The following is a 26,830-nucleotide window of genomic DNA, read 5'->3' on the forward strand; positions in this document are numbered from 1 at the left end:
TCTCTGAGACAAAGGGCGCCCCACCCGAGCTGGGGCAGCAGGACCAAGAGGACACGCTCCCCGGGTCACCCCGCTCCGGCCGGCCCCCCCCCCGGGCTGGGCAGCCCCGGCAGCCACAACCCTGATGCACGGGGTCCCCCAGGGCCCCGGGCACCTGCTGACCCCCAGCCTCTTTCCTCTCTCCACGGTCTTTACAGTTCTTGGGTCGTTTGCCTCTGTTTAAGGAAAAGAGGTCTTTCAAGAATTTACAAACTGTCAAAGGAGTGCTCTTCAAACCAGCACCGCGAGATGGTCTCTGAAGTGAGGCGGGAATGGACACCCAGCCCCCGGGACACGCCGCCTGCTCCCGGCACCCGTCCTCTCGGGCCAGACCAGCAGGGACACGGGGTCCAGCTGCGGGAGCACACACACACTCCCGGCCCTGGGCCCGGGCGGGGGGCTGGGGGCCCTGGGTTCGGGCGGGGGGCTGGGAGGGGCCCGCGTGCAGGAGAGTTACAAGGCTTTGTTCTTCGTAAGGCGCCAGGGCAGCCCCAGTGCAGACGGAGGAGGGGAGCTGGTGAGAGAGAGACAGAAAAACAGTGGGTACACGGCTGAGATACACACCAGCAGTGGGCACCCCTGCCCCCCCCCCCAGCGCCACCCCCGCCCCCCAGCGCTGTGGCCGCAGCCTCGCCCAGCCTCAGCCTGGGCTCCGGGCTGAGCGCACCGTCTGCCTCTGCCCAGAAAGGGGCCCCGAGGACCCTCAGCCAGGAGGGGCTGGCCACCCCCTGGGGAGTCACCCCACAGAGCACCCCCACGAAGCCGCACACTCAGCATCTCAGCCATCCTCCCAGGGCCGGAGCCAGAGGGCCCGCCTCTGCCACATACACACAACACACAACACACAACACACATACATACACACACATACATACACACATACATACACAGAGAAACATATAAACACACATGTACACGTATAATACATACACACGTACACATACATATATATACAGTACATAAACACACAGAGGGACACACACCACACACACATACACACAGAGATATACATACAATACACATGTACACACATACACAAATACACACACATCCTCCCAGGGCCGGAGCCAGAGGGCCCGCCTCTGCCACATACACACATACACACAACACACAATACACACAATACACATACATACATACATACAACACACATTCACACACAGACATATAAACACACATGTACACATATAATACATACACACGTACACATACATATATATACAGTACATAAACACACAGAGGGACACACACCACACACACATACACACAGAGATATACATACAATACACATGTACACACATACACAAATACACACACATCCACACAATCCACCCCCAATACACACACACACACACAGACATAACACATACACATACATGCACACATACAGAGACACACATACAATGCTCACACACATATGCATGCATACACACATACACACACAATACATACACATACACAGAGACACATATACACATATAACGCAAACACATATACACGCATGCATATATACATAAAATACAGACAGATACATACAATATACACAGAGAGACATACATATACACACGTCATACACACAGAAAGATACAATATACAGGTACACACATACACACATATATGCAACACACACACACATGTGCGTTGCGTGGCTGGTCAGGCTGAGTGACGGGCCTCCCCTCCACAGCCCCCTCGTCCACACCACACAGGTTTCCAGGGCTGCCAGTCATCCATAAAAAGAGCAAATCTCTCAGCCCTATTCAGTATTTTCCTTGATGAATCTGTTTCCATGGCAACCAGGCCGACAAGGCCTGGGCAATTATCCCTCATCTGATGCAGGGAATGTGGAAAAGGCCGCTGATGGTGCCAACCATGTATCAAGGGAAGGGGCTCTGAATTAGGGACATGGGGCCCAGCGGAGTCCCCAGGGCTGGCCTCTGGGTATGGACGCCCTCCATGCGGACTCCACCCAAAACCTGTAGGCACTGGTGGCCCACAATCATCGGAGCTCCGGGTCCCCGTGGGCTAAAAGCACAAGTCAGACCTCCTGCCAGCATTTCCAGGCACCCCCGAGGCTTACAGGTAACACATGAGGCCAATGAGGCCCCTGGCTGCTTGGGGCCAAAGACAGCGGTGGGCAGAAAGCAAGGGAGCCGTCACAACTGGTTTACGTGGGGATAGGCTGGTTCACTGGGATCCGTGTGCTCAGCCTGGACAGTCTTGGCCCCCAAGGCCACCAGATGATGTCTGGAGACATTTCTGGACTAGGAGGCATCAGGGAGATGCTTGGAGCTACAGATATGCAGTGGGGGAGGCCAGGGGTGCTGCGGATCACCCCACAAGGCACGGGACAGCCCCACAGAAATATCTGCCCCAAATAACTGCGCATGCGCCATGCCCGGGAAACCCTAATCGGGCTGCCCTCTGTTTCAGCAGCTTCTGAACCACATTTCCTTAAATAAAAACCCATCATAGGAAACCATTCATCATCAGCGGTGGCCTACTGGGGAAAGCGGTCCTCTAAAAAAAAAAAAGCAAAGATCCCACCCGACTGAGATGCAAAAGAGAGTGGAGAGACCAGGTCCTGTCGTGTGGATTAAGGGTTAAACCCAAAGTTGATTCAAGGGTTGTGAGCCTGGGGCCTATTGTCTTTGAGGGGGAAGGGAACTGGTGGAAACGGCATGCAAAATGCCTGTCTGAGCCTCTGTGGCTAAAATGGGTTGATAAGTTTCATCAGCTTTTCAAAGAGAGAAGTGATTCAGGAGTCTGAAAACCAATCATTAGACCCCCTTTGCCCTGGCCTGTCCACGGCCACTCTCTTGACCAGAAGCCCTGCCCTAGCCTCCCCTCTCTGACACCGCAGAGTGCACAGGCCTCCTCTCCTTGGCCATCTCAGAGCAGAGGTACCACTGCCCTACAGACGCAAACAGACCCATGGACATCTTCCACGCCTAAGACCCCCCTGACCCAGGCCCCACCCAACGTACGCAGCAGAGACTGACCTGGTTTACCTGGTCTTCATTTGGATTAGTCACTCGGTCCAGGCCATAGTCCAGCACGTCGTTCACTCCTGGCTGAACGAGGAAAAACAACAACGTAAGGACCACTGCAGGCAGAGTCTCCAGTTTCTGATTAACTTTGGATTCTGGCCAAGCTGCCCACCGTGAGACCAAGCTGAGGGTTGTGGCCCGTCTCTGGGGAGGTACAGGGGTGTGTAAGGTTCCCCAGGTGGGGGGGGGGGTCTTCCACCACCACAGCATCCCCAGAGGGAGGGAGGGAGGACGGATGGATGGGAGGATGGGCGGTGGTGGTTGTTCAGTCACTAAGTCACTCTCTGTAACCCATGGGCGGCAGCGCGCCAGGCTCCTCTGTCCTCCACTATCTTCCAGAGTTTTCTCGGATGCACGTCCACTGAGTCAGTGATGCTCTCTAACCATCTCATCCTCTGCCACCCTCTTCTCCTTTTGCCTTCAATCTTTCCCATCATCAGGGCCTTTTCTAGTGAATCGGCTCTTTGCATCAGGTGGCCAAAACATTGGAGCTTCAGCTTCAGTCCTTCCAATGAATATTCAGGGTTGATTTCCTTTAGGATGGAGTGGTTTGATCTCCTTGCTGTCCAAGGGACTGGGTGGATAGATGGATAAATAAATGGATGGGTGGACGGGTGGATGAGTGGCTAAACAACACGCAGACGATCGGAGTTCATGGGATTAGCACAGGGCCCTCCGACCGCTCGGCTCCACGGATCACTGCTCTGGGGAGTCCAGGCTTCAGTCAAGCACACAGAAGTTCTGATCTGGATTCTGCCATCTCCAGGCTGGGGGGAGGATCTTGGAAACTACTTTTCCTCTCTGCGCTGAGAACCAAAGATGACCCCTCCTGTCTGTCTGGTTCTCGTGAGGATTTAGCACGATGGAAGCTCACAACAGAGGGCCACTGTCACCAGGCAAGGCCTCGTGTTCACCCTAAGATCCTGGTGTTGATGCCTGGCCCCAAGCTGGTCCCCAGCTCTGCCGCCTCCCCGGCCAGTGCTGCTTGAGCTCTGAGCTCCTTCGGGCCAGCAGTTCAGGTCTTTCACTTGCTCTGTTTGCACCATCTGGGACCCTCCATCCTAGGGAGCTGGAAAGCAGTCTGACACTCTCACAAACACACACCTGGCCCACACTCTGATGCAGTTTCTGGGACCCCAGAGGCAGCTGGAATGGAGACCCCTCAGAGCTGACGTCAGCGCACAGGAAACAAGGCGGACGGGGAGCCGCGCAGCTGCGTGCAGCCCAGGGCGGACGCGCTCGGTAAATGCTGTGTTTATGGGTGAAACCAAGGCCGTTGAGCTCAGTGCTCATTCCAGCAACCGCCTGACTTGCAGCGGACACGCCAGAGCCACCTGCATCCCCAGACCACGTCCTCCTGGTCCCCGTGGTCCACGTGTCAGCAGACAGTATCCTCGGGAGACACAGACGTCACAGGAGGCGTGGGGACGAGGCACGCGAAGCCCCAAGGTGACTTTTCTGAGGGAGCCATTTTTTCTGTTTGTTCACACAGTGAACAGTTGTCCACATCGCACCCATATCTGAACTTGATCCATTTGGATAAAACGTGTGAGAGGAGCGTGGCTTTCCTTCCCTCCAGGATGCTCCTGCCTGAGCCCATCACCTCCGCCACACCCCGCACGCTGAGGGCTCAGCTCTGCAAGAGTGCGGCTCACCCGAGACGGCGGTTTGGACTTGGGGCTCCTTGAGCTGAGAGCAGGGCCCGCCCGGGGTGCACCTTCCACGGCGGCAGTGTGCGGACAGAGGAGGGCTCCCGTTCCAGCACTGCCCGGGGCCACAACACCTCCCTGGGCCGGATCTCCCGCCTGAAGGGCGGGGACCGTGACACCCCTACATCTCAGCATCAGCAGATCCAGGGGGCGCGCAGTCAGGGTTCAGCAGCCTTCAGCGGCCGTCCCACTGCTAGCGCCCGGCTCCTCAACTGGCCCAGACTCAGGCCCCGGGAAGGCTGCACAGACGCGGCAGGTGGCTGCCGGCGCCCCCTCCATAGAATGCTTCCTGCCCCCTGCGGACAGCGGGCGGGTCTCCAGGAGACAGAGACCGTCTGATGGCCTGGGCTGCTGGTCTGTCCCTCGGATCGCTCCATCCCCCGCCGAGACAGACTTCAAAGCGGATGCTCCTCAAGCAAGACAAGGCCCCCCATCCCGACGCTCCAGGCCAGCAAGAGGCTGAGAGTTTTAAGGGAGTCGGGGAGAGGAGACTCAGGGACACCCTGGTCTCGTCCTCAACTCCCGGTCCAGTTCCGATGGAGCAGGGCAGCAGGGAGGGGGCCGGGGTGCGAGAGCGGCTTTGTGTCTGTTCACGTCTGCTCACATGTGCTCACGTCTGCTCACATGTGCTCACGTCTGCTCACGTCTGCTCTTTCACATCAGGCCTCGTTCTGAACGTGGCTCCTCAGGGCCGCCCACGAGGGGGCAGGTGCCTCTGAGCAGCAATCACGCGATGCTCTCATGACCGAGGAGGTGACAAAGGCCTCGCACGCCCAGTGACACCACATGATGCTGTGGTGGGAGGCAGAGGAGCTCTCCAGGAGGAAGAGCGGGGCCTCGGGGCCCTCACGGGGAGTCCGCACCAGCCCTGGGGCTCTGCTCCCTCATCAGCATAAAGGGACTAATTACAGTGCCTCCCACACAGGCCGACAGGTGAAATAAGAAAGTGTGCGCAGGGACGTCCCTGGTGGTCCGGGGGCCAAGACTCCGTGCTCCCAATGCAGGGGCCCGGGTTCCGGCCTCGGTCAGGGAACTGGATCCCACACGCCGCAACCACAGACCGCATGCCGCAGCGAGGACCTGAGACAGCCAAAGAGAGAAAGAATCTTCTTCTGAAGGAGAAAGAATTTGCACAATGAGGCCTAGCACTGAGCCTAGGCCGGCATGGTGTCCACACCAACGCCTGCACAGATGGAACACATTATGGACTGTCTTGAATCTAGAAAGAAAATGAGCAAAACAGCCAAACCCTGATGGGCTCCAAGTTCAAACAATCCAGGAGCTTGGACACCATGGGAGATGCAGGTCACTCTGGTTCTGAGAACTCGGTTCCCGGAAGAGGAGGAACTCTGTTCTGAACACCTGACTTCTCCGAATCCCTTCGCCTGCGGCGATCGGGGTCCGACGCAGGCGTGAACAGAGACAGCGGCATTCCCTGTGCCGGGCACAGCCTCGGCTGTGTGCTGGGGGACGAGGCCAGCCTTCCCGGGAACGAGCTGTGACAGGCCACTTGGCCATCACGGCTGGTCTCTCTCGGCCTCTTACCGTCCCCGAGCCCCGCGCTCGAAACCACGAGGCTGAGCACACCCTCACGCCCTCCCCTCCCAGCCCCGCCCCCGGGACTACCCAGACGAGGAAACGGAGGGCGGTGAGGGGGCACCGTGGTGAGGCCGCAGCGAGGCGACTCCACGTCCTGCAGCGGGGGTGGCTCCTGCCGTGGAGCCTGGGTTCTACTTCTTTCTTCTTCTTCTCATTTTAACTTTTTGGCCTCACCATGCGATGCGTGGGATCTTAGTTCCCCGACAAGGGATTGAACCTAAGCCCCTGCACCAGGAGCAGAGTCTTAACCACTGGAGCCCCAGAGAAGTGCAGTTTTTCCTTCTTATATTCTTTTTCCAAGGCATCGAGTCCCAGCCCTCCCACAAGACAGACTCATCCCGGTCCCTCGGTTAGGGAGTTTCCCCCCATCCTGACAGCAACGGACGGGCGGGCAGACTCCATCCAGACAGTCAAGTTCCCCTTCCAGCCAGAGGAGCCTGGGTGCCAGCCAACATTGAGCTCCTGCAGATTCAGCTCCAGCCCCAGACAGACCAGCCGCGCAGGGGTGGGGAGTACGGGTGGGGCAGGCAGGCGTAAGAAGAGGCGGGTGAACCAGGAGGGCGCTACTCACAGGGCACCGGTGCACCAGCCAGTACGCCTTCTCCTGGCGGTCCAGCGCGTACCTGTCCGCTTTGCTCCGCTCCTTCCCGGCCCTGAAAAGCCACAAGCCATGTTGGAGGCCAGAAAGATGCTGCATCTTCTGCTCACTGATGGACCCCCTTCCTGATGGACCCCCTTCCGGACCACTCTCCCAATCTGCCCAGATAAGCTGAGTATTTGCCGTAATAATAGTGATGATGATGAAAATAGCAAACCTTAACACCACACTTATCAATACTTCTACACATATGGACTCACCGAATCCTCCCCGTGAGCAATCCTCACCCTGCAGCCCGAGGACTGAAGCAGAGAGAGGCTGAGCCCCCACTGAGGGTCATGGGGCCACCAGGAGGCAGAGGCGGGACCTGAACTGGCAACGGGTCCCAGAGTCCAGCTCCCCCCGAGAGCACGAGGCGCGAGGCGATCGAGCCCCCACAACCAGCTGAGGGTCAGACCATCCCCACCCGCGTCGCCCCTGCAGGAGTACGGAGGACTTGCTGGGCTGACATCCGCCCACCCGGCTTCCGGACTTTCCCTGCTCTGATAAAGACCACCATCGACATCCGAGGGAGGGGGCGGCCGGCATCTCCAGAGCCCGCACGGGGCGTCTCGCAGAGCCCGCACGGGGCGTCTCGCAGAGCCTGCACGGGGCGTCTCGGCTTCTCTCTAGCGTCACTTCCACACTGTTGCTTCAGAGGATTTGTGCCAAGTCAGGGACTTCCCGAGCCCCCAGCCTGATTCCTGGGGGAGGTTACTTTTGTTCCTTCCCATCGCAGGCTCCCCCGCCATCACAGGTAGGAAACAAGGCCGTGCTCGTTACCCCGCCTCGTTACCCGCCGTGGGCCCCTCAGCACCGTTTCCATGGCGACCTGCACTCCGCGTGGGGAGGCTCATTCTCCCAGGCAACGCGGGATGACGCACACACCCTCTCAAGACAATGACGCACACACCCTCTCAAGACAGTCGGTGGGCTCGTGCGCCAGCTCACGTGTTGCGAGTAACTTCAGGACACCCAGCGAGGTGGGTGGGGAGGGCCCTTCCGGTGGGGCGCTCTGCGACCTCCTCTGGAAATTAACTACAAACACTGTCCCCTTGCCAACCTAAGTGGATTTTCTCCTGGGTTAACTAGCCGGGAAGGTGGGCCACAGATGGCCTGGGGCACTGGGGACTTTCCACAAGGCTGGCAGCCCTGGAAATGCGGTCAAGGGCTGATTTACTGCAGCGTCCTCTCTGGCTTTGCTCATCTGCGATGGGGCTTATTGGAGGAGAGTCGTGAGGAATGGGCTCCAAGAGAACTGTGAGCGAGGAATTATCGTAGTTTCTCACTTTATGATCTTTAAAGCAAAAGTATTCCCGAATCGATCAGTTATTCACTCATTCCCACAGTCATTCAATGTTGTATTTATTGACCTCCACTCTGATCCAAGCACTGGGAGAACCAAACAGACTGTGAAGGTCTGAACGTTAGTAACTCTCCCCCAAAATTCATTCGCTGAAGCCCTAACTCCCGGTGTGATAGTACTGGAGGTAGAGCCTTCGAGAAGCACTCAGAGGTTAGAAGCAGTTAGATGAGGTCATGTGGGTGGGGCCCTTAGGACAGTATTGGTGCCCTGGTAACAGGAGACACCAGCCAGCCCCTGTCCTCTGCCCACCACCCCCCACCCCAACAAAAAGGCAGCTAGCCATCTGCAAGCCGAGTAGAGGGTCACCATCAGAATCCAAACCCTGGCAGAACCTTGAACTCTGACTTCCCTGCCTCCAGGCCTGTGAGCAAATGAGTGTCTGCTGTTTAGGTCACCCAGTAAACGGCGTTTCAAAACGTCAGCCTGAGCTGCATGACACGCAAGCCTGTGTCTTGCCCTTGAACAGCTTCTGGTCTAAATATTACAGAAAGAGTCAAGAAATACATGTAAAATCACAAATTTCGCTGTGTGCTCTAAGGACACATTCCGTGTACTGCATGCAGGATCAGGGATGGCCACTGCGGCACTTTTTAAATCTGTCTACAGTTCCCTCCACTGTGAGGAGCGTCTGTGTCCTCCCCCACAGAGACCGGGTGGGATTTTCAGCTGTATGGACCAAGAGAGCACGTCGGGAAGATGGCGCCGGGCAGCTTCTGCGGCTGGGCCACCAAAGTGGGCAGCCGCCACCCTCCTTCCCGACCACCTGTAGGCGGTGAGGAAGGCCCAAGGCGGACCTCCGGGGAAGACCCAGAGGGGAGGAAGGGTCACAGTGCACGGGGTCACAGAACCACGCGTGCCTGCTCAGGCGCACAGTCGTGTCCAACTCTCTGCGACCCCATGGACTGTGGTCCACCAGGCTCCTCTGTCCATGCGATTTCCCAGGCAAGCATACTGGCATGGGGTGCCATTCCCTCCTCCAGGGGACCTTCCCGACCCAGGGATTGAACCTGCATCTCCTGCACTGCAGGTGAATTCTTTACCAGTGAGCCCGCTGGGAAGCCCTCAGAACTGTAGACAGATTTAAAAAGCACCACAGGGGCCACCCCTGATTCCGCATGAGAGTGCACAGAACATGCCCTTAAAGTTCATGACCCAACATGTCATTTTATATTTACTTCTTGACTATTCGTGTGACTGTTTCGTGACTGTAACCACATGAGAGGCTCTGATCCACAACTGTCCGACCAAACCGTCCCAGAAACTTCCTTGAGAGGTAAAATAACTGTTGCCATTTGGAGCCATGAAGTTTCAGGGTGATCTGTGTGCAGTAATAACTGCTAATCAGAAAAGCTTCTTTGACTGGGACTGGCACACACACACTATCATGTATAAAACAGAAAACTAACAAGAACCCACAGCAGACACAGGGACGTGGATTGAGTCCTCTGTACTGACCCCCGTGAGAAAAGAACCTAAAAAGAGTGGGTGTATGTGTATGTGTAACTGATTCACTTTGCCATACACCCCAAACTAACACAACGCTGCGTATCAACTACCGGTGTTGCTGTGTAGCTGCTCAGTCGTGTCTGACTCTTTGTGACCCCACGGACTGCAGCCCACCAGGCTCCTCTGTCCATAGAATTTCCCAGGCAAGGATACTGGAGTGGGTTGCTATTTCCTTCTCTAACGACACTCCGATGAAAATTTTTTTAAAAAAAGATAAAGTTCTTTGAGTTCACGGCACATGAACTGAGGCTGCTCGCCATCCGTCAGTCCTGTGCAGCCTACCCTCTCCCAACCTGCTTCCGCTAACACATCCAGCCTCACTCCTGCCGTTCTCTGTGCCAGCTCCCAGCTTCAGGCGGGCACCCCCACCCCCAGACCCACCGTCCTCCCACCCCCACCCCTCCTCTGGAGACCCCCTCCGCTGCTGTTTCTGCAGCTCCTTCTCCAAACCCAAACGTGCACCTCAACTCACTGAGGCCTTGTGGCCTGTCTGCTTGTCTGCCAGGCTCCCCGGACGATGCCTCTCCCTTCCCTACACCTAGCCCACTTTTAGCACATAGACACTCAATAAAAGCTTATTTTTTTTAAAGAAACTAGGAAGGAAGGGAGCGGGGAGGGCCACCAGGGGACCAGGGTGAGCACCGACTCACCGGTACTGCTCTCTGGCCTGCATGATGACGAAGTCCCACTTGTAGTTGATTTTTTTGTTCAAGAAATTGTAGTTTTCCTAGAGGAGGGAGACAGAATGAGAACACTGAGCTCTGCTGCCTGCAGTGGGCAGGGGGCCCTAAGTCAACCAGGAGACCTACCCAGACGCCCCCTCCCACCCCGCTGCACAAAGGCGGTCATTCACAGGGTGGTGCCGAATTCTCAACAAGCTTCCACAACAGGAGCCACAGGTGAGCTTGGATTTGTTTTTCAATAAATGTATCCTAATCTGATTAGGAAGATGGGAGTTGCGTGGAGAAGAATGTGGAAACTTAACAGTCAGCAGAGCACCACAAACCCACAGAGCTTCAGCCGAGCACTGGCGTGATGCCGGCCCTGCCAAAAACTCGTTTGGGGCTTCCCTGGTGGTGCAGGCGGTAAAGAATCTGCCTGCAAGGTAGGAGAGCTGGGCTCAATCCCTGGGTCGGGAAGATCCCCTGAAGAAGGGAATGGCAGCCCACTCCAGTATTCTTGCCTGGAGAATCCCATGGACAGAGGAGCCTGGGGGGCTACAGTCCATGGGGTTGCAAAGAGTTGGACACAACTGAGTGACTAACACTCTCGCTTTCAAAAAGTAAACACAGCAAGATTGTTGCCATCTGCCCAGCAATCTAGCCTTTTGAGGATTAGGGTGTGTTCTTTGAGAAATCTGACTTATTCTGCCCAAAACAAGCCTACACTGTTGTTTTCCTGTCTCACACTCAGGTTCAAATCTCTCCATCCTGTACTTAGAGATGGTCATACTGAATGATGTAAATCAGACAGAGAAGGAGAAATATCGTATGACATCCCTTATATGTGGAATCTAAAAAGAAATGATAACAAAGAAACTTATTTACAAAACAGAAAGAGACACGCAGACTTAGAGAAGGAACTTATGGTTACCCGTGGGGAGGATGCAGAGAAGGGGTAGTCAGGGAGTCTGGGACGGACGTGTGCACACGGCTCTATTTAAAACGGACCAACAAGGACCTGCTGTCCAGCACAGGGACCTCTGCTCAGTGTTGTGTGGCAGCCTGGATGGCAGAGGAGTTTGGGGGAGAGTGGATACATGTATATGTATGGCTGGGTCCCTTTGCTGTCCCCCTGGCACCATCACAACATCGTTAATCTGCTATACTCCAATACAAAATGTTTTTTTTTTTTTAATCTGTCCATCCTATGATGTGCATTATCACACATATTAAGTCCTCTTATTTGGGGACAGAAAAAGGAAAGTGGTCACTACTGTGCGCCCAGGAGTTCTGAGACAAGGGCTTAAACTACAGCAGGAGAAACCGTAGTACAACGTGGGGGAGAATTTACTCCAACCAGCTGCTTCCAAATATTAATATACAGACGGATGAGGGATGGACGCAGGATGAGGGACGGGGATGAGGGTGGAGGGCTGATGAGCACGTGTATGGATGGAATAACGGGGGGCCAGGGGGAAACAGCTCCAGACTACATCGCACTCAATTGCAACAAGCTACACTTGAAAGCATCTCCGTACCTTCTCATACTCGTCTAAAATCCCTTTCTTCTTGATATTTCGCTTGGCCAGATAGATGGCTGGAAAAGAAAACGACGTCGTTTTCCACCCTCATCACATTTTGAAACCCCTCTACGCATGAGACCGCCGTGCTCAGCGTGGCAGACAACGCTCCCAGACCCGCTCCCGTCCCCCAGGAGCCACTCCTAACACAGACGGGGGCGGACGGAACGGTCGTGATGACCGCAGACGTCACCCAGACGCAGCATGCAGCTGCACAGCACGGGGAGCCCTCGCCAGGCCCGGGGTGGGCGCGGTTTACCATAGTCGACGTCTTCAGCCGGCCACTGCTGTGTGGGCCAGAAGTACGGCGTCTGCGAGAGAAACCAGGAGCCAGGCTGACACTCACGCAGCCTGTGAGCCCTGGGCCCCCCGCCCTGTAGCCCAGAACATAAAACTGCCTCCGCCTCCGCCATCGTTTCTAAAGCTCTGGGAGGACGTGAAGCCAACCAGTTACACCTCCAGATGACATCCCGCCCCGCTAGCACCCCCGGTCAAGGCCAAGGCTCGCCTGAAATCGATAGAGGCTGCTGTCGGGCTTCAGAGTGAGGTTCTTGGGGTCTTGCAAGGGGTAAATGTAGCCGTACTTGACAATGAAGTTCCCCAAGTTCTGGGCCTCTGGGAGGAGCAGTGAGACAAGGAAGTTAAGAGCAGGGGCCAAGGGCAGAAGCTCACCGCCCCACCCCTGCACAGCACCCCAAACTCCAGGACGGGCGCCCCCATCCTGACAGCACTTTCACCAAGGAGTGGGGACAGCGGTTCCTGACCTTCGCTAGGACATGTACCAGCTGGGGAGATGGTACCAGAGTGTCCCCCCCTGACCCTCGCTGTGGACAAGTACCAGCTGGGGAGATGGTACCAGAGTGTCCCCCCGCCTGGTCGCCCCAAATGAAAACTCAGTGCGTCTGGAGGGGAGCCGGTGAACCCCAGGGCTGACGGGTGCCAGGGTTTGGAGTGATAGATGGGGACTTCCTGGAGGAGCACCATTGGGCCCGCTGGGTCTGAAGAAGCAGGGACAGTGTCTCTGACCAACAGACCCTTCTTCACCCTGTGAGAAGCAGGAAGGGGAGGTCGACTTCTGCCCCAAGCTGGACTCTGCCTGCACCCTGGGTCCAGATCCGCCAAGCTCCCCTCCATGCTTCACAGGCATCATTTCCTTCCAGATCAAGTGTATGTGTGTGTCACCTCCTCCAGGAAGTCCTTCTTGACTCACTCCTCCCTAGTTACTCCTGTGACTTAGTAGTGGTAGTGGTAGTCGTTTCAGCCATGCCTGACACTTTGCAACCCCATGGGCCGTGGCCCACCAGGCTCCTCTGTCCATGGGATTCTTCTAGCCAAGAATGGAGTGGGCTGCCATTCCCTTCTTCAGGGGATCTTCCTGACCCAGTGATCGAACCTGGGTCTCTCGCCTTGCAGGCAGATTCTTACCATCTGAGCCACCAGGGAATATTGTAATTTACACACTCTCAGTATTTTGTATGAAAAAACAATTGTGTCCCCCCGGTTATCATCCCTTCCATTTTGAGTTTGGCTGTTTTACCCAGGAAGGCCTCATCTCGCCAATTAAAAGGTCAGTTTCTCAGAGACACAGGCTGAGCCCTACCCAGGCCCACCCAGATGCGCCCCGGGGTGATGCGCCCCGCAGCCCTCGGTCGGGCTGAGGACAGGACGAGCTCTCACCCGGTCCGGAGATCCACAGGCGCTGGCTGATCCACTGGAGGACATCGCTGCCTGCAAATCAGAAAGATCTGGCCAACGTCAGAGCCTCCCCGACACCCACACCAGCCTCCACGGTGCCGCCCAGCTGGCGGCCTCCCTGTTCAGCCGTGTTCTCGTCCTGCTGCTCAGATCTTCCAGGGACCTCCCTGCACTCCACCCCCAACTGTGTCCAGTCCGAATCCCCAGCCCATAATTCAGGGCCGCCCGTGATGTGGCTCCAGCCAGACTTCCACCCTATGTCCCCTCCACCCCCTCAGCCTTCACCTCTCTGCGGTACTGACTCTCGTTTCTTACTGCTAGAATAACGGGTGCCTGGACTGTCATCCATCAAGAAGGAAGTAAACAAAAAAGTCTTGACCATTGGGAAAAAACAGCCCCAAAGCAAGCTGTCCATGGCGCTCTGGATGGAGCTCAGTCCCGGGAGTAAATGAGAACCCAGGATGGGAGGAGAGGGGGGTGCGCCGGGGTTGGGGTGCTGGATTTCTGACGCCCCTAAGTTCGCCAGAAAAACCCTGAGGGTTGGAGAGTGCTACATCCAAGCCTGGCTTTTCAGGTCATCTGTCAAAGCAGAAGGACTAGACATTTTCTCAGGAATACTCTGTAGTCTTGTTTACAACTTCAGACCGTGGAAGGTGGGCTCCGTCTGCCCTTGCGCCCTGCATATCCGGGGGGCTGGCCCGGGAACAACGCAGACAGAAGGCCAGCGAGGAAGAAGGCAGGGGAGGCAGACGGGGACAAGATCGGGGCACGGGGAGCCCCTCTCAAGGACTCACGTTGATCTCAGGGCCAGGACAGGCCCAGTCCCACCAGCCAACCAAGAGCAGACGCGGGGCCTCAAGGAAGCTGCGTGTCTCCTGCTCGGCCAGGCCCCCGGCCCCTCAGCAGGACACGCTCCTCGCTGGAGGCGGCAGATAGTCTCAGAACAAAGACGCACCCCAGCCATTGTGCAAATGCCAACCACCACTCTTTCCAGCAACCCCAGCCTGCTTCCCAAGGGCCGAGTTGGGTGCCCTGCCTGAGTGGAAACCGGCCCATGAAACACACCACGGGGGAGAGCCAGGGTCTAAACCCCACTGCCTGTGCCCTGGGGTGGGGGGCACAGCACGGCTGAGGGGGCACAGCCTGTGCCCGCCCCTTCCTACACACGCGCCGGGGGCACACACGTCCAGCCACCCACTCTCCACGTCCACGTGCCCACCGTGACAGCTCCCAGAGGGGCCCCTGTCGCTCTCGGCTTTATTCAGCCCCTTGCAGGAAACACCTGGCGTAACAGCCAAATTTGGCCTTGGAGTACAGAATGAAGCAGGGCAAAGGCTAATAGAGTTTTGCCAAGAGAACGCACTGGTCATAGCAAACACCCTCTTCCAACAACACAAGAGAAGACTCTACACGTGGACATCACCAGATGGCCAACACCGAAATCAGACGGATTATATTCTTTGCAGCCAAAGATGGAGAAGCTCTATACAGTCAGCAAAAACAAGACCAGGAGCAGACTGTGGCTCAGATCATGAACTGCTTATTGCCAAATTCAGACTTAAATGGAAGAAAGCAGGGAAAACCACTAGTCCATTCAGGTATGACCTAGATCAAATCCCTTATGAGTATACAGTGGAAGTGACAAATAGATTTAAGGGACTAGATCTGATAGACAGAGTGCCTGATGAACTATGGACAGACGTTCGTGACCTTGTACAGGAGACAGGGATCAAGACCATCCCCATGGACAAGAAATGCAAAAAAGCAAACTGGCTGTCTGAGGAGGCCTTACAGATAGCTGGGAAGAGAAGAGAAGCAAAAAGCAAAGGAGAAAAGGAAAGATATTCCCATCTGAATGCAGAGTTCCAAAGAATAGCAAGGAGAGATAAGAAAGCCTTCCTCAGCGATCAATGCAAAGAAAGAGAGGAAAACAACAGATTGGGAAAAACTAGAGATCTCTTCAAGAAAATTGGAGATACCAAAGGAATATTTCATGCAAAGATAGGCTCGATAAAGGACAGAAATGGTATGGACCTAACAGAAGCAGAAGATATTAAGAAGAGGTGACAAGAATACACAGAAGAACTGTACAAAAAAGATCTTCACGACCCAGATAATCACGATGGTGTGATCACTCACCTAGAGCCAGACATCCTGGAATGTGAAGTCAAGTGGGCCTTAGAAAGCATCACTACGAACAACGCTAGTGGAGGTGATGGAATTCCAGTTGAGCTATTTCAAATCCTCAAAGGTGATGCTGTGAAAGTGCTGCACTGGATATGCCAGCAAATTTGGAAAACTCAGCAGTGGCCACAGGACTGGAAAAGGTCAGTTTTCGTTCCAATCCCAAAGAAAGGCAATGCCAAAGAATGCTCAAACTACTGCACAATTGCACTCATCTCACATGCTAGTAAAGTAATGCTCAAAATTCTCCAAGCCAGGCTTCAGCAATACGTGAACCGTGAACTTCCAGATGTTCAAGCTGGTTTTAGAAAAGGCAGAGGAACCAGAGATCAAATTGCCAATATCCGCTGGATCATCGAAAAAGCAAGAGAGTTCCAGAAAAACATCTATTTCTGCTTTATTGACTATGCCAAAGCCTTTGACTGTGTGGATCACAATAAACTGTGGAAAATTCTGAAAGAGATGGGAATACCAGACCATCTGACCTGTCTGTTGAGAAACCTGTATGCAGGTCAGGAAGCAACAGTTAGAACTGGACATGGAACAACAGACTGGTTCCAAATAGGAAAAGGAGTACGTCAAGGCTGTATACTGTCACCCTGCTTATTTAACTTATATGCAGAGTACATCATGAGAAACGCTGGGCTGGAAGAAACACAAGCTGGAATCAAGATTGCCGGGAGAAATATCAATAACCTCAGATATGCAGATGATACCACCCTTATGGCAGAAAGTGAAGAAGAACTAAAGACCCTCTTGATGAAAGTGAAAGAGGAGAGTGAAAAAGTTGGCTTAAAGCTCAACGTTCAGAAAACTAAGATCATGGCATCTGGTCCCATCACTTCATGGCAAATAGATGCGGAAACAGTGGAAACAGTGTCAGACTTTATTTTTTTGGGCTCCAAAATCACTGCTGATGGTGATTGCAGCCATGAAATTAAAAGACGCTTACTCCTTGGAAGGAAAGTTATGGCCAACCTAGATAGCATATTAAAAAGCAGAGACATTACTTTGCCAACAAAAGTCCGTCTAGTCAAGGCTATGGTTTTTCCAGTGGTCATGTACGGATGTGAGAGTTGGACGGTGACGAAAGCTGAGCACCGCAGAATTGATGCTTTTGAACTGTGGTGTTGGAGAAGACTCTTGAGAGTCCCTTGGACTGCAAGGAGATCCAATCAATCCATCCTAAAGGAGATCAATCCTGGGTATTCATTGGAAGGACTGATGTTGAAGCTGAAACTCCAATACTTTGGCCACCTCATGCGAAGAGTTGACTCATTGGAAAAGACCCTGATGCTGGGTAGGATTGGGGGCAGGAGGAGAAGGGGACAACAGAGCATGAGATGGCTGGATGGCATCACTGACTCGATGGACATGGGTTTGGGTAAACTCCGGGAGTTGGTGATGGACAGGGAGGCCTGGCATGCTGCGGTCCATGGGGTCGCAAAGAGTCGGACACGACTGAGCGACTGAACTGCTTATTCAGAAGCAGACTCCTTCACCTAAAATCCGACTTAAAATCCCAGGATTGGGTGTTTTATTAGACGGTCCGCCCCACATCTACACAGAGGTGTCCACACCGAGAAAAAGACCCCCTGCCCCTAGCTCACAGCAGTCGGGTGAGCACTCCCCGCCAAGGGGCCAAGGACGTTCACATCTACTCGGGTGCTTCCTGAAATAGATCAGATGGGATTAGGGGCTCCCGGGGTGTCCACCGCGTGACCTGTGCTGATCTCAGCTCACACGTCAGCCCTGTCGTCCCCTAAGCCCCGGTCACCTGCCCTCCGAGGGGCAGCAGCACTGACCCAGTCTGCTTTGATCACAACAGGGCTCCTCCGGGGCTCTGACTGAGGTTGGGATTCAACTACATAGGAGAAATGAGGGGGACTGTGGTTCGGTGGGCAGCTCCCCAAATCCGGGAACTGAAGGGGCCTCAGGTGCTAGGAAGGAAGGGGTGAGAGGCTGGACACTGGACTCGTGTGTGTGGGTGTGTGTGTGTGTTAACTCTGTCACTGCAGTGCAAAAGTAGCCACTGACAATACATAAATGGGGATGTGGATCTGTTCCAATAAAACTTTATTTGCAAATACAGAACAGGGGCTGCTTCTGGCCCTTGAGCTCTAGTTTGCCAACACCTGTGTGTGGTCTGTTCAGGCCAAGACCAAACTTCCAGATACCTTACCTGTCATGGCGTGAGGGATGCTGATGACCGTGACCTTCTGGTTCTGCACTCTGACCCCCGTGTCCGGGTCCTGCATGTCCTTCACAAGGGCCTCGATCTGCAAGACAGAACCGCCCAGGTCAGCTGAGTGGCACCGAGGGAGCAAAAGATGCCAAGAGGAACATGGGGCACTGGCCACCAGGAGCCCCTGCCGTCTCTGGCCACCAGGCTGGGTGAGCGGCTCCCAGCAGAGGGGGGCGAGGAGACGCCCCCAGGGGAGGAGGGGGGTTTTCTTGGACATGGCGGGGGCAGGGACCAAGGGCCTCGGGCTGCAGGAGGCGCCACCTCTGGACTCATGCCCGCCCGTGAACCTGGGATGCGCCTGTTCCTCCCAGGGCTGCCAGCCATTTGTCCCTGGGAACCCGGCGGCCCCCGCCCCGCTTCCCCCGTTAGCTCCCTGAAGAAAGTCCATGTTCATCCCAAAACTCGTGTGAGATGAAATAGCAGCATTTCATGGAGTCCAGGCACCCATACATTGGAGAAGAAATAGAAACCCAAGTTATGAGTTAGAAACCTGAGTTTCTCCAGCAGAAAGTCAGGGGGGTTGATTCCTTCTCTTTGGATCAAAAAAAAAAAAATCTAGATACAAAGGATTTGAAAATAACCTTCAGAGGAGGAATAATGAGAGTTATTTTAAAAACACAATGAGGGGAATCAGATTTCTCCCTGGCAGGTGCCACACTTCTCAGAAAAGGGGGGCGGTGGGAGGGAGGGCAGCATAGGGGCCTCGAGAACATGCGGGGGTTTGGGTCCGCCGTCCTCAGAACGTCCCCTGAGAAGTGCCCCGGGGTCTCCCCAGGCAGGAACCCACAGGACTCGGCTGGTGGCCCCATCGTGGCCCCACCTCCGAGAGACCCTCTTATGGCGCCCACTCCTCAGATTCATAGGTCGGGGTCCTAGCCCCCAGGACCTCAGGATGTGACTGGATCAGGAGACAGGGCCTTTGCAAGGGTGACCAAGTTAAAAAGAGGTCATTAGGGCGGGCCTGGCTGGTGTCCACTGAAGAGACGAGGTAAGGACTCGGACACACACAGAGGGGATGCCCTGGTGGCTCAGTCAGTAATGAATCTGCCTGCAGTGCCGGAGATGCTCAGGAAACACAGGTTCCATCCCTGGGTTGGGAAGATCCCTGGAGGAGGGCATGGCAGCCCACTCCTGTATTCTTGCCTGGAGAATCCCACGGACAGAGGAGCCTGAAGGGCTACGGTCCACGGGGTTGGAAAGAGCCGGACACAACTGACCGACTGACACACACATACACTGGGCAGGGGCCACGGCGCGGGCCGCCCGGAGACCACCTCCCACAGCAGGGGCCACGGCGCGGGCCACGGCGCGGGCCGCCCGGAGACCACCTCCCACAGCAGGGGCCACGGCGCGGGCCACGGCGCGGGCCGCCCGGAGACCACCTCCCACAGCAGGGGCCACGGCGCGGGCCACGGCGCGGGCCGCCCGGAGACCACCTCCCACAGCAGGGGCCACGGCGCGGGCCACGGCGCGGGCCGCCCGGAGACCACCTCCCACAGCAGGGGCCACGGCGCGGGCCACGCAGCGGGCCACCCGGAGACCACCTCCCACAGCAGGGGCCACGGCGCGGGCCACGCAGAAGGCCACGCAGCGGGCCGCCTGGAGACCACCTCCCACAGCAGGGGCCACGGCGCGGGCCACGCAGAAGGCCACGCAGCGGGCCGCCTGGAGACCACCTCCCACAGCAGGGGCCACGGCGCGGGCCACGGCGCGGGCCGCCCGGAGACCACCTCCCACAGCAGGGGCCACGGCGCGGGCCGCCCGGAGACCACCTCCCACAGCAGGGGCCACGGCGCGGGCCGCCCGGAGACCACCTCCCACAGCAGGGGCCACGGCGCGGGCCGCCCGGAGACCACCTCCCACACCCCGTCCAGGGCACGCACTCGGGCCCCGCCTCTGCCCTCGTGGCCCAGCACAGCCATGCAGACCCAGACTCCAGCTCTGCCTCGGGCAGGAAGGCCCCGTGCCCCTCATAGATGGGGCCATCTGAGCCAGCCCCAGGCCCTCAGCGGGTGAGAGGCCCCGCCTTTCAGCTCCACCTGCTGCCAGCTGCCCCCGCCCCACTCCTCCTTGTGCCTGGGGGCCCAGAGACCGGGGGGATGGCTGCCCGCACCCCAAACGTCAGGCCCCCTCCAGCCCCCCAGACTCAGCCCCCCACAATCCTGGGCAGCAGGAGGATGGAGGGGGACCCAGGCCTTGTCTGACCCCGGGTGACCCCGAGCTGGGGGTGGGATGGGGGCGTTGGAGGCCACGTGCTGGGCGTGACTGCAGGCGTGACAGGGAACTCCAGTGTCACCAGGAGCGGGAACGGAGGCCCACCTCCCACGCCCACCCCGCTCCTGCAGGAGGGAGCTGTCACTCACTCACGGGGCAAGATTGTGGGCTGGAATTTTCCTCCGAGCCTGAGAAGGTTCCTCAGGGGACGATAATCATCAGCCCTTTTCTGTACAGACAGCAGGCGAGTGAGCAGCACCACGGGCTTGTTGGCCAACAGGGGACGAGGCCCCGGAGAAGGAGCCTGCCTGCCAGGGGCCAGCAGGCACCGGGTCACGTCACCACCACCCCCCGGGGGCCCCACTCCCGGACGGGCCCCTCCCCAAAACCTGCTCTGCCCCGGGACAGACGCCCAGGAGGCGCCCCCGGGGCCCCACCAGCTTCACCGGCTGGGCTTGTTTCTGCTGAGTCCCCCACCCCCCATGAACCTGGCCTCCGGGGGAACACGTCACCTCCCCCCCGACCCCCAGGCTCAGCCGCCTGGCCTCTGCCTGTGCCTGGCGGGTCCCCAGCCTCCAGGGCGCCCTCCAGCGCTGCTGCTGCTGACATGCGGGGCCAGAGGTCCTGTGCACCCGGGGGTCTGGCAGCACCTGCCTTCCCCCAGAGATGCCAGGAGCAGCCCCCTCCCCACAACGTCCCCAGATGTCACTCAGTGTCCCTTGGCCTTTTCTCTGCAACGTACATTCAAATCACCTGGGAAGCTTCTTTTGTTTTTCAAAAACACCGATGTTTCGGCTCCACAGACTTAATGACTTAATTACCTTCTAAGTAAATCAGAAACTCTAAGGCTGATGATCTGATGGCCATAGTTTTGAAAGTGTCACCAGAGTAGCGAGGCCCTCCTCCCCTCTAACCAGAATCATTTTTCTAACACAGGAACCAACGGGTTTTATTCATTCCCGACTTTAAACTGTCGAGCAGCTCCTCACTGAACACAGAAAGCGTCAAACCCCCAACCTCCGCAAGACGTGTGCGGACCCTGAGCTGTGAGCCCTCCTTCACCACCAGCCCTTCCATCATCAACTTCTCGCCCGCCCAAGCTGGTTCCCCACCCCGAGGGCTCCCCCATGGCCCCGCACTATTCCCACATCCAAGCTCTGGGTTTCCCTAAATGCCATTCTTCACTGCGTGCGTGCTCAGTCGTGTCCGACTCTTGGACCCCATGGAATGCAACCCGCCAGGCTCCTCTGTCCATGGGCTTTCCCAGGCAAGAACACTGGAGTGGGTTGTCCTTTCCTTCTCCAAGGGATCTTCCTGACCCAGGGATTGAACCCTGGTTTCCTTCATTCATAGGGGGATTCTTGACCACTGCACCACCTGGGGATCCAGATAGCATCACCGACTCAATGGACTTGAGTGTGAGCAAACTCCAGGAGATGGTGAAGGACAGACGAGCCTGGCGTGCTGCAGACCATGGGGTCGCAAGGAGCTGGACACGACTGAGCCACTGACTCAACAACACCAACTCCCTAATATATGCTCTTCCCCAGGGAGACGACGCTGCACCTCTGTGAATGCCCTCACACCTCTACACCTGGCAGACGCACGGGCTTACTGAACTAAGTGGCCAAGGCTGACCAATGTCCCAGTGTAGCCCAAACTGCCCAGTTTTTAACACTGCGAGACGAATCGGGGCAGTTTTGACAACAAGAGCTTGCTGAGCTCCAAGGGTTCAGGGCAGCTCTTATTGTCACAAAGGATTCAGCTAATTCCACTCAGGATAAAGCCTAAGACAGGGGACACCTCATCGCAGATGGGAGGGGGCGCGGGAGGGTGACCCAGGACAGAAGCCTCTGCCAACCTCCTCCAATACCAGTTATCTCAAGAGCCCAGAACAAAATGAGCCACTTCGTCCCCAAATACACCACCCCACAAGACGCGTTCCACCTGGCACAAGTCCCCAGGACGGACACCCCGCGCCTGGCCACCTGGTCTGAGAAAGCCCTTGCAACAGAGGGGTTCTGACTTCTGCCGCCAGCCCAGAGAGCCGAGGGCCACAAACACACACGCTGGAAAGAGCAGCCTAGGGGTGCTGGAAGCAGGGTGTCTCTCTAGCTTACAGATCACACCATTTCTGTGTGTACACACTAACCACACACACACACTTTAAATACTGCCGCTTTGAATCAGAAAACTGTAAATATGTTCATTTACTATCTGGGCGCCTTCCAACAATGTCTGGAGACTGTCTCAGAAATGACCCAGCCTCGCCAAACTGTCCTCGGGAGCCTCCTCTCCCGAGTAACAGGTTGTTTCCAGCCTCCAGCCGACCATCGCCCCGCTGCAGACTCTCCACTATAAACAGGTTACAAGGGAACTAACCAATACAGACTAAGACACAGACAGACAGACACACAGACACACAGACACACACACACACACACACACACGCACACACACACGGCAGTCACTCAATAACATCAAGGGGCGCTGACCGACCACAAGGCCGCCCCCAGCCCTGCCCACGTCCCCGCCGGCACTTCCCCGAGGGGGTTCCCGCGCTCCTCCCGGGCCCGGGGGATGGCACCGTGCTCACCTTCCGCAGAAACGCCATCCTCGGCCTGTACTGCTGGCCTTGGTGTCGGATGGTCATCTTGGCCCCTGGCACTCAGAACCGGGACGCACCGAACGGAAGGGGAAGCCCCCGGAGAGCGCGCCCGCGGCCCCGAGCCCAGGCGGAGCGAGGCTGCCCGCCGCGCCCCCGACCCGCGCCCCCGGGAGCCCGAATCCGCGCCGGCCAATCAGCGCGCCGCGCCCTCCCGGGCGAGCGCTGCGCTGGCGCCCACCTGGCGCCAGGGGGCGGTGGCGGGCCGGCGGGCCGGGGGCGCCGCAGGTGAGGCGCGCCCGGGGCGCCGGGATGCTCTGTGGTCCGGGGCGAGCCCTTAGGCAGGATGGGACTCTGCTGGGATGGAAGACAAGGCGGGGGGGGGGGAGGAGAAGGGAGCGCGTAAGAGGTACGAAGTATTAGGTGTGAAACAAGGATGTATGCACAGGACGGGGAATATAGCCAATATTTTATAGTAACTACCAATGGAGTGTAACCTTTAAAATTGTGTCACTATACTGCACACCTGTAACTTATATAATATTGTTCAGCAACTACACTTCAATTTTTAAATTTTTTTTCATTTTAAAAAAGGGAAAAATGAATTTATGGGAAAAGGCATTTTCACGACTTCAAATAGGTTCGGGTTTTAAGACAGCGCTGGGTTTCAGGGAAGTGTGAAGCTCCTGGCCGGTCCCTGCCCCGCCTCTCCCCGGATGTGTGACTCTTTTCCAGCAGCCTTACTGAGTGAGAGCTGACATACTGAACTGCAGAAATTTAAACTGAGCAACCTGATGGGCTTCGGTGTTGTATCCACCCAGGAAACTACACCCATAGTCAAGATGGGGAGCATGCTACCCCCAAGGTCTTCTTGTGGCCTTTGTCCCTCTCGCTGACACCCCCCACCCTCCCCACCCCACCCCCCGCTTTTCTGACACTTCGATTAGTGGGAGAGGTGGATTTGATCAAGTTACCCAATCGCTCTGAATCTCTGTTTTCTCAGGAGTAATAAGAAAGAGTCGGGCTCGATGAACTCAGAATTACTCTCCAGTCTTGAAGTCTCGAGACTCTAACATGTGAAGGAAAATATACAGCTCAATCAGCCTGAAGGCTGACAGGGCGGGATTTCGTGCTCCCTACAAATCGAGGCCCTGCTGCCCTTAGACCAGACAGCCCAAGGTTCCACGTGGTTGAAGAGCAGATGCCAACATGGACGTGCCCCAACCATTCCTGCCACATGGGATGGGGGGGCAGGGCAAGAGGGAGCCCCACTCCTGACGCTCAGAAGCCACCCCTGCCTGTGGGGTGGCTCAGGCTCCACAGCCCTGGGCTCCAGCCACCACCTCTGTCCTCAGAGAAGAGCCGAGAGGGCCATGGAGAGCAAAGGTCTTCCTTAGGGCTTTCCAGAGCAAGGGATTTTCCAAGTTTCTGCGCCTTCTGCTCTCTCTTGGTTTCCCCAGGAATGGCAGTGTCTGGAAGCATACAGGAAGATGGCTGATATGGGAGATGTCCGCAGGTAAAAACATGATCCCCGTGTAAGACTTGTCTTCTAATATCCAGAACTGCCACGTCACCCAGATGCTGGGTTTGAAGATCAGCTCCACCCACGCTCTTTGCTCCCATGTATGGATCTAATACTGCCTTCTCTCTCTTTCACTCTCTTATCTTTCTGAGTAGGTGGATGGATGGATGGATGGATAGATAGATAATGTCTGGTTATAGCAACAGAACCTTGGAGAAGCCACTTCTTTTTCAGAAAAGCCACTGTCCTTTTCCTCTTTATGTTTGGAACACATAAACCCTCCTGGGTTCAAAATTCAAGTCACTTCACAGGTAACTAAATTTGGTGTTTTGTAAAAAGTACATATATTTAGTGGAGGAAAGAGTGGCTGCTAATGAGTATTGAGTTTCTTCTTGGGGCTGATGAAAATGTCCTGGAATTAGACAGTAGTGGTTGCACCGCGGAGAAGGCAATGGCAACCCACTCCAGTACTCTTGCCTGGAAAATCCCATGGATGGAGGAGCCTGGCAGGCTGCAGTCCATGGGGTCGCTAAGGGTCGGACACGACTGAGCGACTTCACTTTCACTTTTCACTTTCATGCATTGGAGAAGGAAATGGCAACCCACTCCAGTGTTCTTGCCTGGAGAATCCCAGGGACGGCGGACCCTGGTGGGCTGCCGTCTATGGGGTCGCACAGAGTCGGACACGACTGAAGCGACTTAGCAGCAGCAGCAGCAGCAGTGCTTGCACCACCTTGTGAATAGATAAAATGACTGAACTGTATACTTTATAAGGGTGAATTTTATAGTATGTGAGTTATTATCTCAATTTTTTGAAGTGCAAGGTCAGAGAAATAATTTTCCCCAGGTCCTGCTCTTATAAGGCCCCTTCCCTTCCTTAAAAATCTTCAATGGCTCCCATCACCTCCCTGAAAACGCTCATCCTCTCCCAGTCTGGCCTGATCTGAATTGTCAGCTGTAGTTTCATGCTCCTCAACATGGAGTCTCTCCCTCTCACCAGCCCTGACATTTACTTTTTCTCCAGCCCGTGGTGGGTTTTCTCCCCTCCAAATCTTCTCCCGTCACATCTTCTGCTCACATCTCCCTCTTCCCCCCTCCTTCAGCACAGAGTAGGTGCCACCCACCTGGCATTTTTTCCACGCAGATTTGGGGGGAGATAACTGCTGCACACCTTACACCCCCTCCTACTCTATGAGTTTCGCCAAGGACACGGTCAGCCCGCAGCTCGTGAGCGGCGGTTTCCGGGCTTTGGTTCTGGCAGGAGGCAGATCTGACCGCGGCGTCACCGATTCCCGCAGTGTCAGTGCTCCTACTGCTGTGACATCAGTGGCCACAGGGCCGCTGGGTGGTAGGTGAAGGTCCTTTTGCATTTGCTGGATTCATTTTGCAGCACCAAAGCTTGCTAAGAACTAGCAAAATCTGAATTAGGGCACCATTGCATAACGATTCGGTGAAAAACTTTCTAGCAACTAGAATATTCCATAAACTACATAGGTTATCTCATGGACCAGTGAACCGGGAGTCACTGGGATATTCACATCTTAAGTGGGCCATGGTCCTGGATGTTGTAAATGAGATCTACACTACACTCAGTGCTTGCGTCTGTTCTGACTCAAAGAATTACTGAGTCTCAGACCATGTGGCTCCTCGTGAGTCTTGCTCAGCAGAGAAAACAGATGGTGATATCACTCACCCAGCATCACCACTGGAGGCTGGGCAGTCATCCCTGAGAAAGGGTTTTCTGGGGACTTTCCTGGTGGCTCAGTGGTAAAAAAGAAAAAGAAAAAGAAAATCCACCTGCCAATGCAGGAAACACGGGTTCGATCCCTGATCCAGGAAGAGCCCACATGCGATAGAGCAGCTAAGCCCGGGCACCAGTTATTGATGGAGCCCGCGCTCCACAGCGAGAGCAGTCACCGCGGCGAGAAGCCTGAGCACCGCGACTGGAGAGCAGCCCCGGTTCCCTGCAATTAGAGAAAGGCCCGTGCAGCGACGAACACCCAGCACAGCCAAAATCAGATACAAATAAATAAATAAAATTAATTTTTTTTAAAAAAAGAGGGTTTTCTGGCTGCCCGGATCCATCTCGTCCGTGCCTAAGGAGGCTCACTCTCTGCTCTGCATCATATCTGTGAACTTTTGCACCTGATCATTGGGCTCACAGGGCAATATCTGATATCTTGAGGGTAGATTTAATTTCTCTGAAGGCGGTGGTCATTT

General features: G+C 55.8%; 1 protein-coding gene across 2 annotated transcripts in view; it reads right to left on the reverse strand.

The window, feature by feature from the left end:
• The window catches only part of RGS9 (regulator of G protein signaling 9), a 52,803-nt gene extending 29,528 nt beyond the window's left edge, over nt 1–23,275 (reverse strand). The window contains exons 1-9 of one of the 2 annotated variants that reach the window (XM_081580799.1): nt 23,080–23,275; nt 18,207–18,303; nt 13,823–13,873; nt 12,654–12,760; nt 12,405–12,456; nt 12,104–12,162; nt 10,554–10,630; nt 6,966–7,047; nt 3,048–3,110 (exon numbers count right to left, since the gene is read on the reverse strand). In XM_081580799.1, the coding sequence (XP_081436925.1) occupies nt 3,048–3,110; nt 6,966–7,047; nt 10,554–10,630; nt 12,104–12,162; nt 12,405–12,456; nt 12,654–12,760; nt 13,823–13,873; nt 18,207–18,303; nt 23,080–23,136 (645 nt within the window). In that variant the 5' untranslated portion in view covers nt 23,137–23,275. Of the gene's footprint in view, nt 1–3,038; nt 3,111–6,965; nt 7,048–10,553; nt 10,631–12,103; nt 12,163–12,404; nt 12,457–12,653; nt 12,761–13,822; nt 13,874–18,206; nt 18,304–23,079 lie in introns of both variants that reach the window. The other variant, XM_081580798.1, reaches the window with a different exon arrangement.
• Between the last annotated feature and the right edge of the window lie 3,555 nt (nt 23,276–26,830).

This window comes from Giraffa tippelskirchi, chromosome 3 (assembly GCF_054371585.1).
Source record: "Giraffa tippelskirchi isolate mGirTip1 chromosome 3, T2T-mGirTip1v1.2.pri, whole genome shotgun sequence".
Classification (NCBI taxonomy): domain Eukaryota; kingdom Metazoa; phylum Chordata; class Mammalia; order Artiodactyla; family Giraffidae; genus Giraffa; species Giraffa tippelskirchi.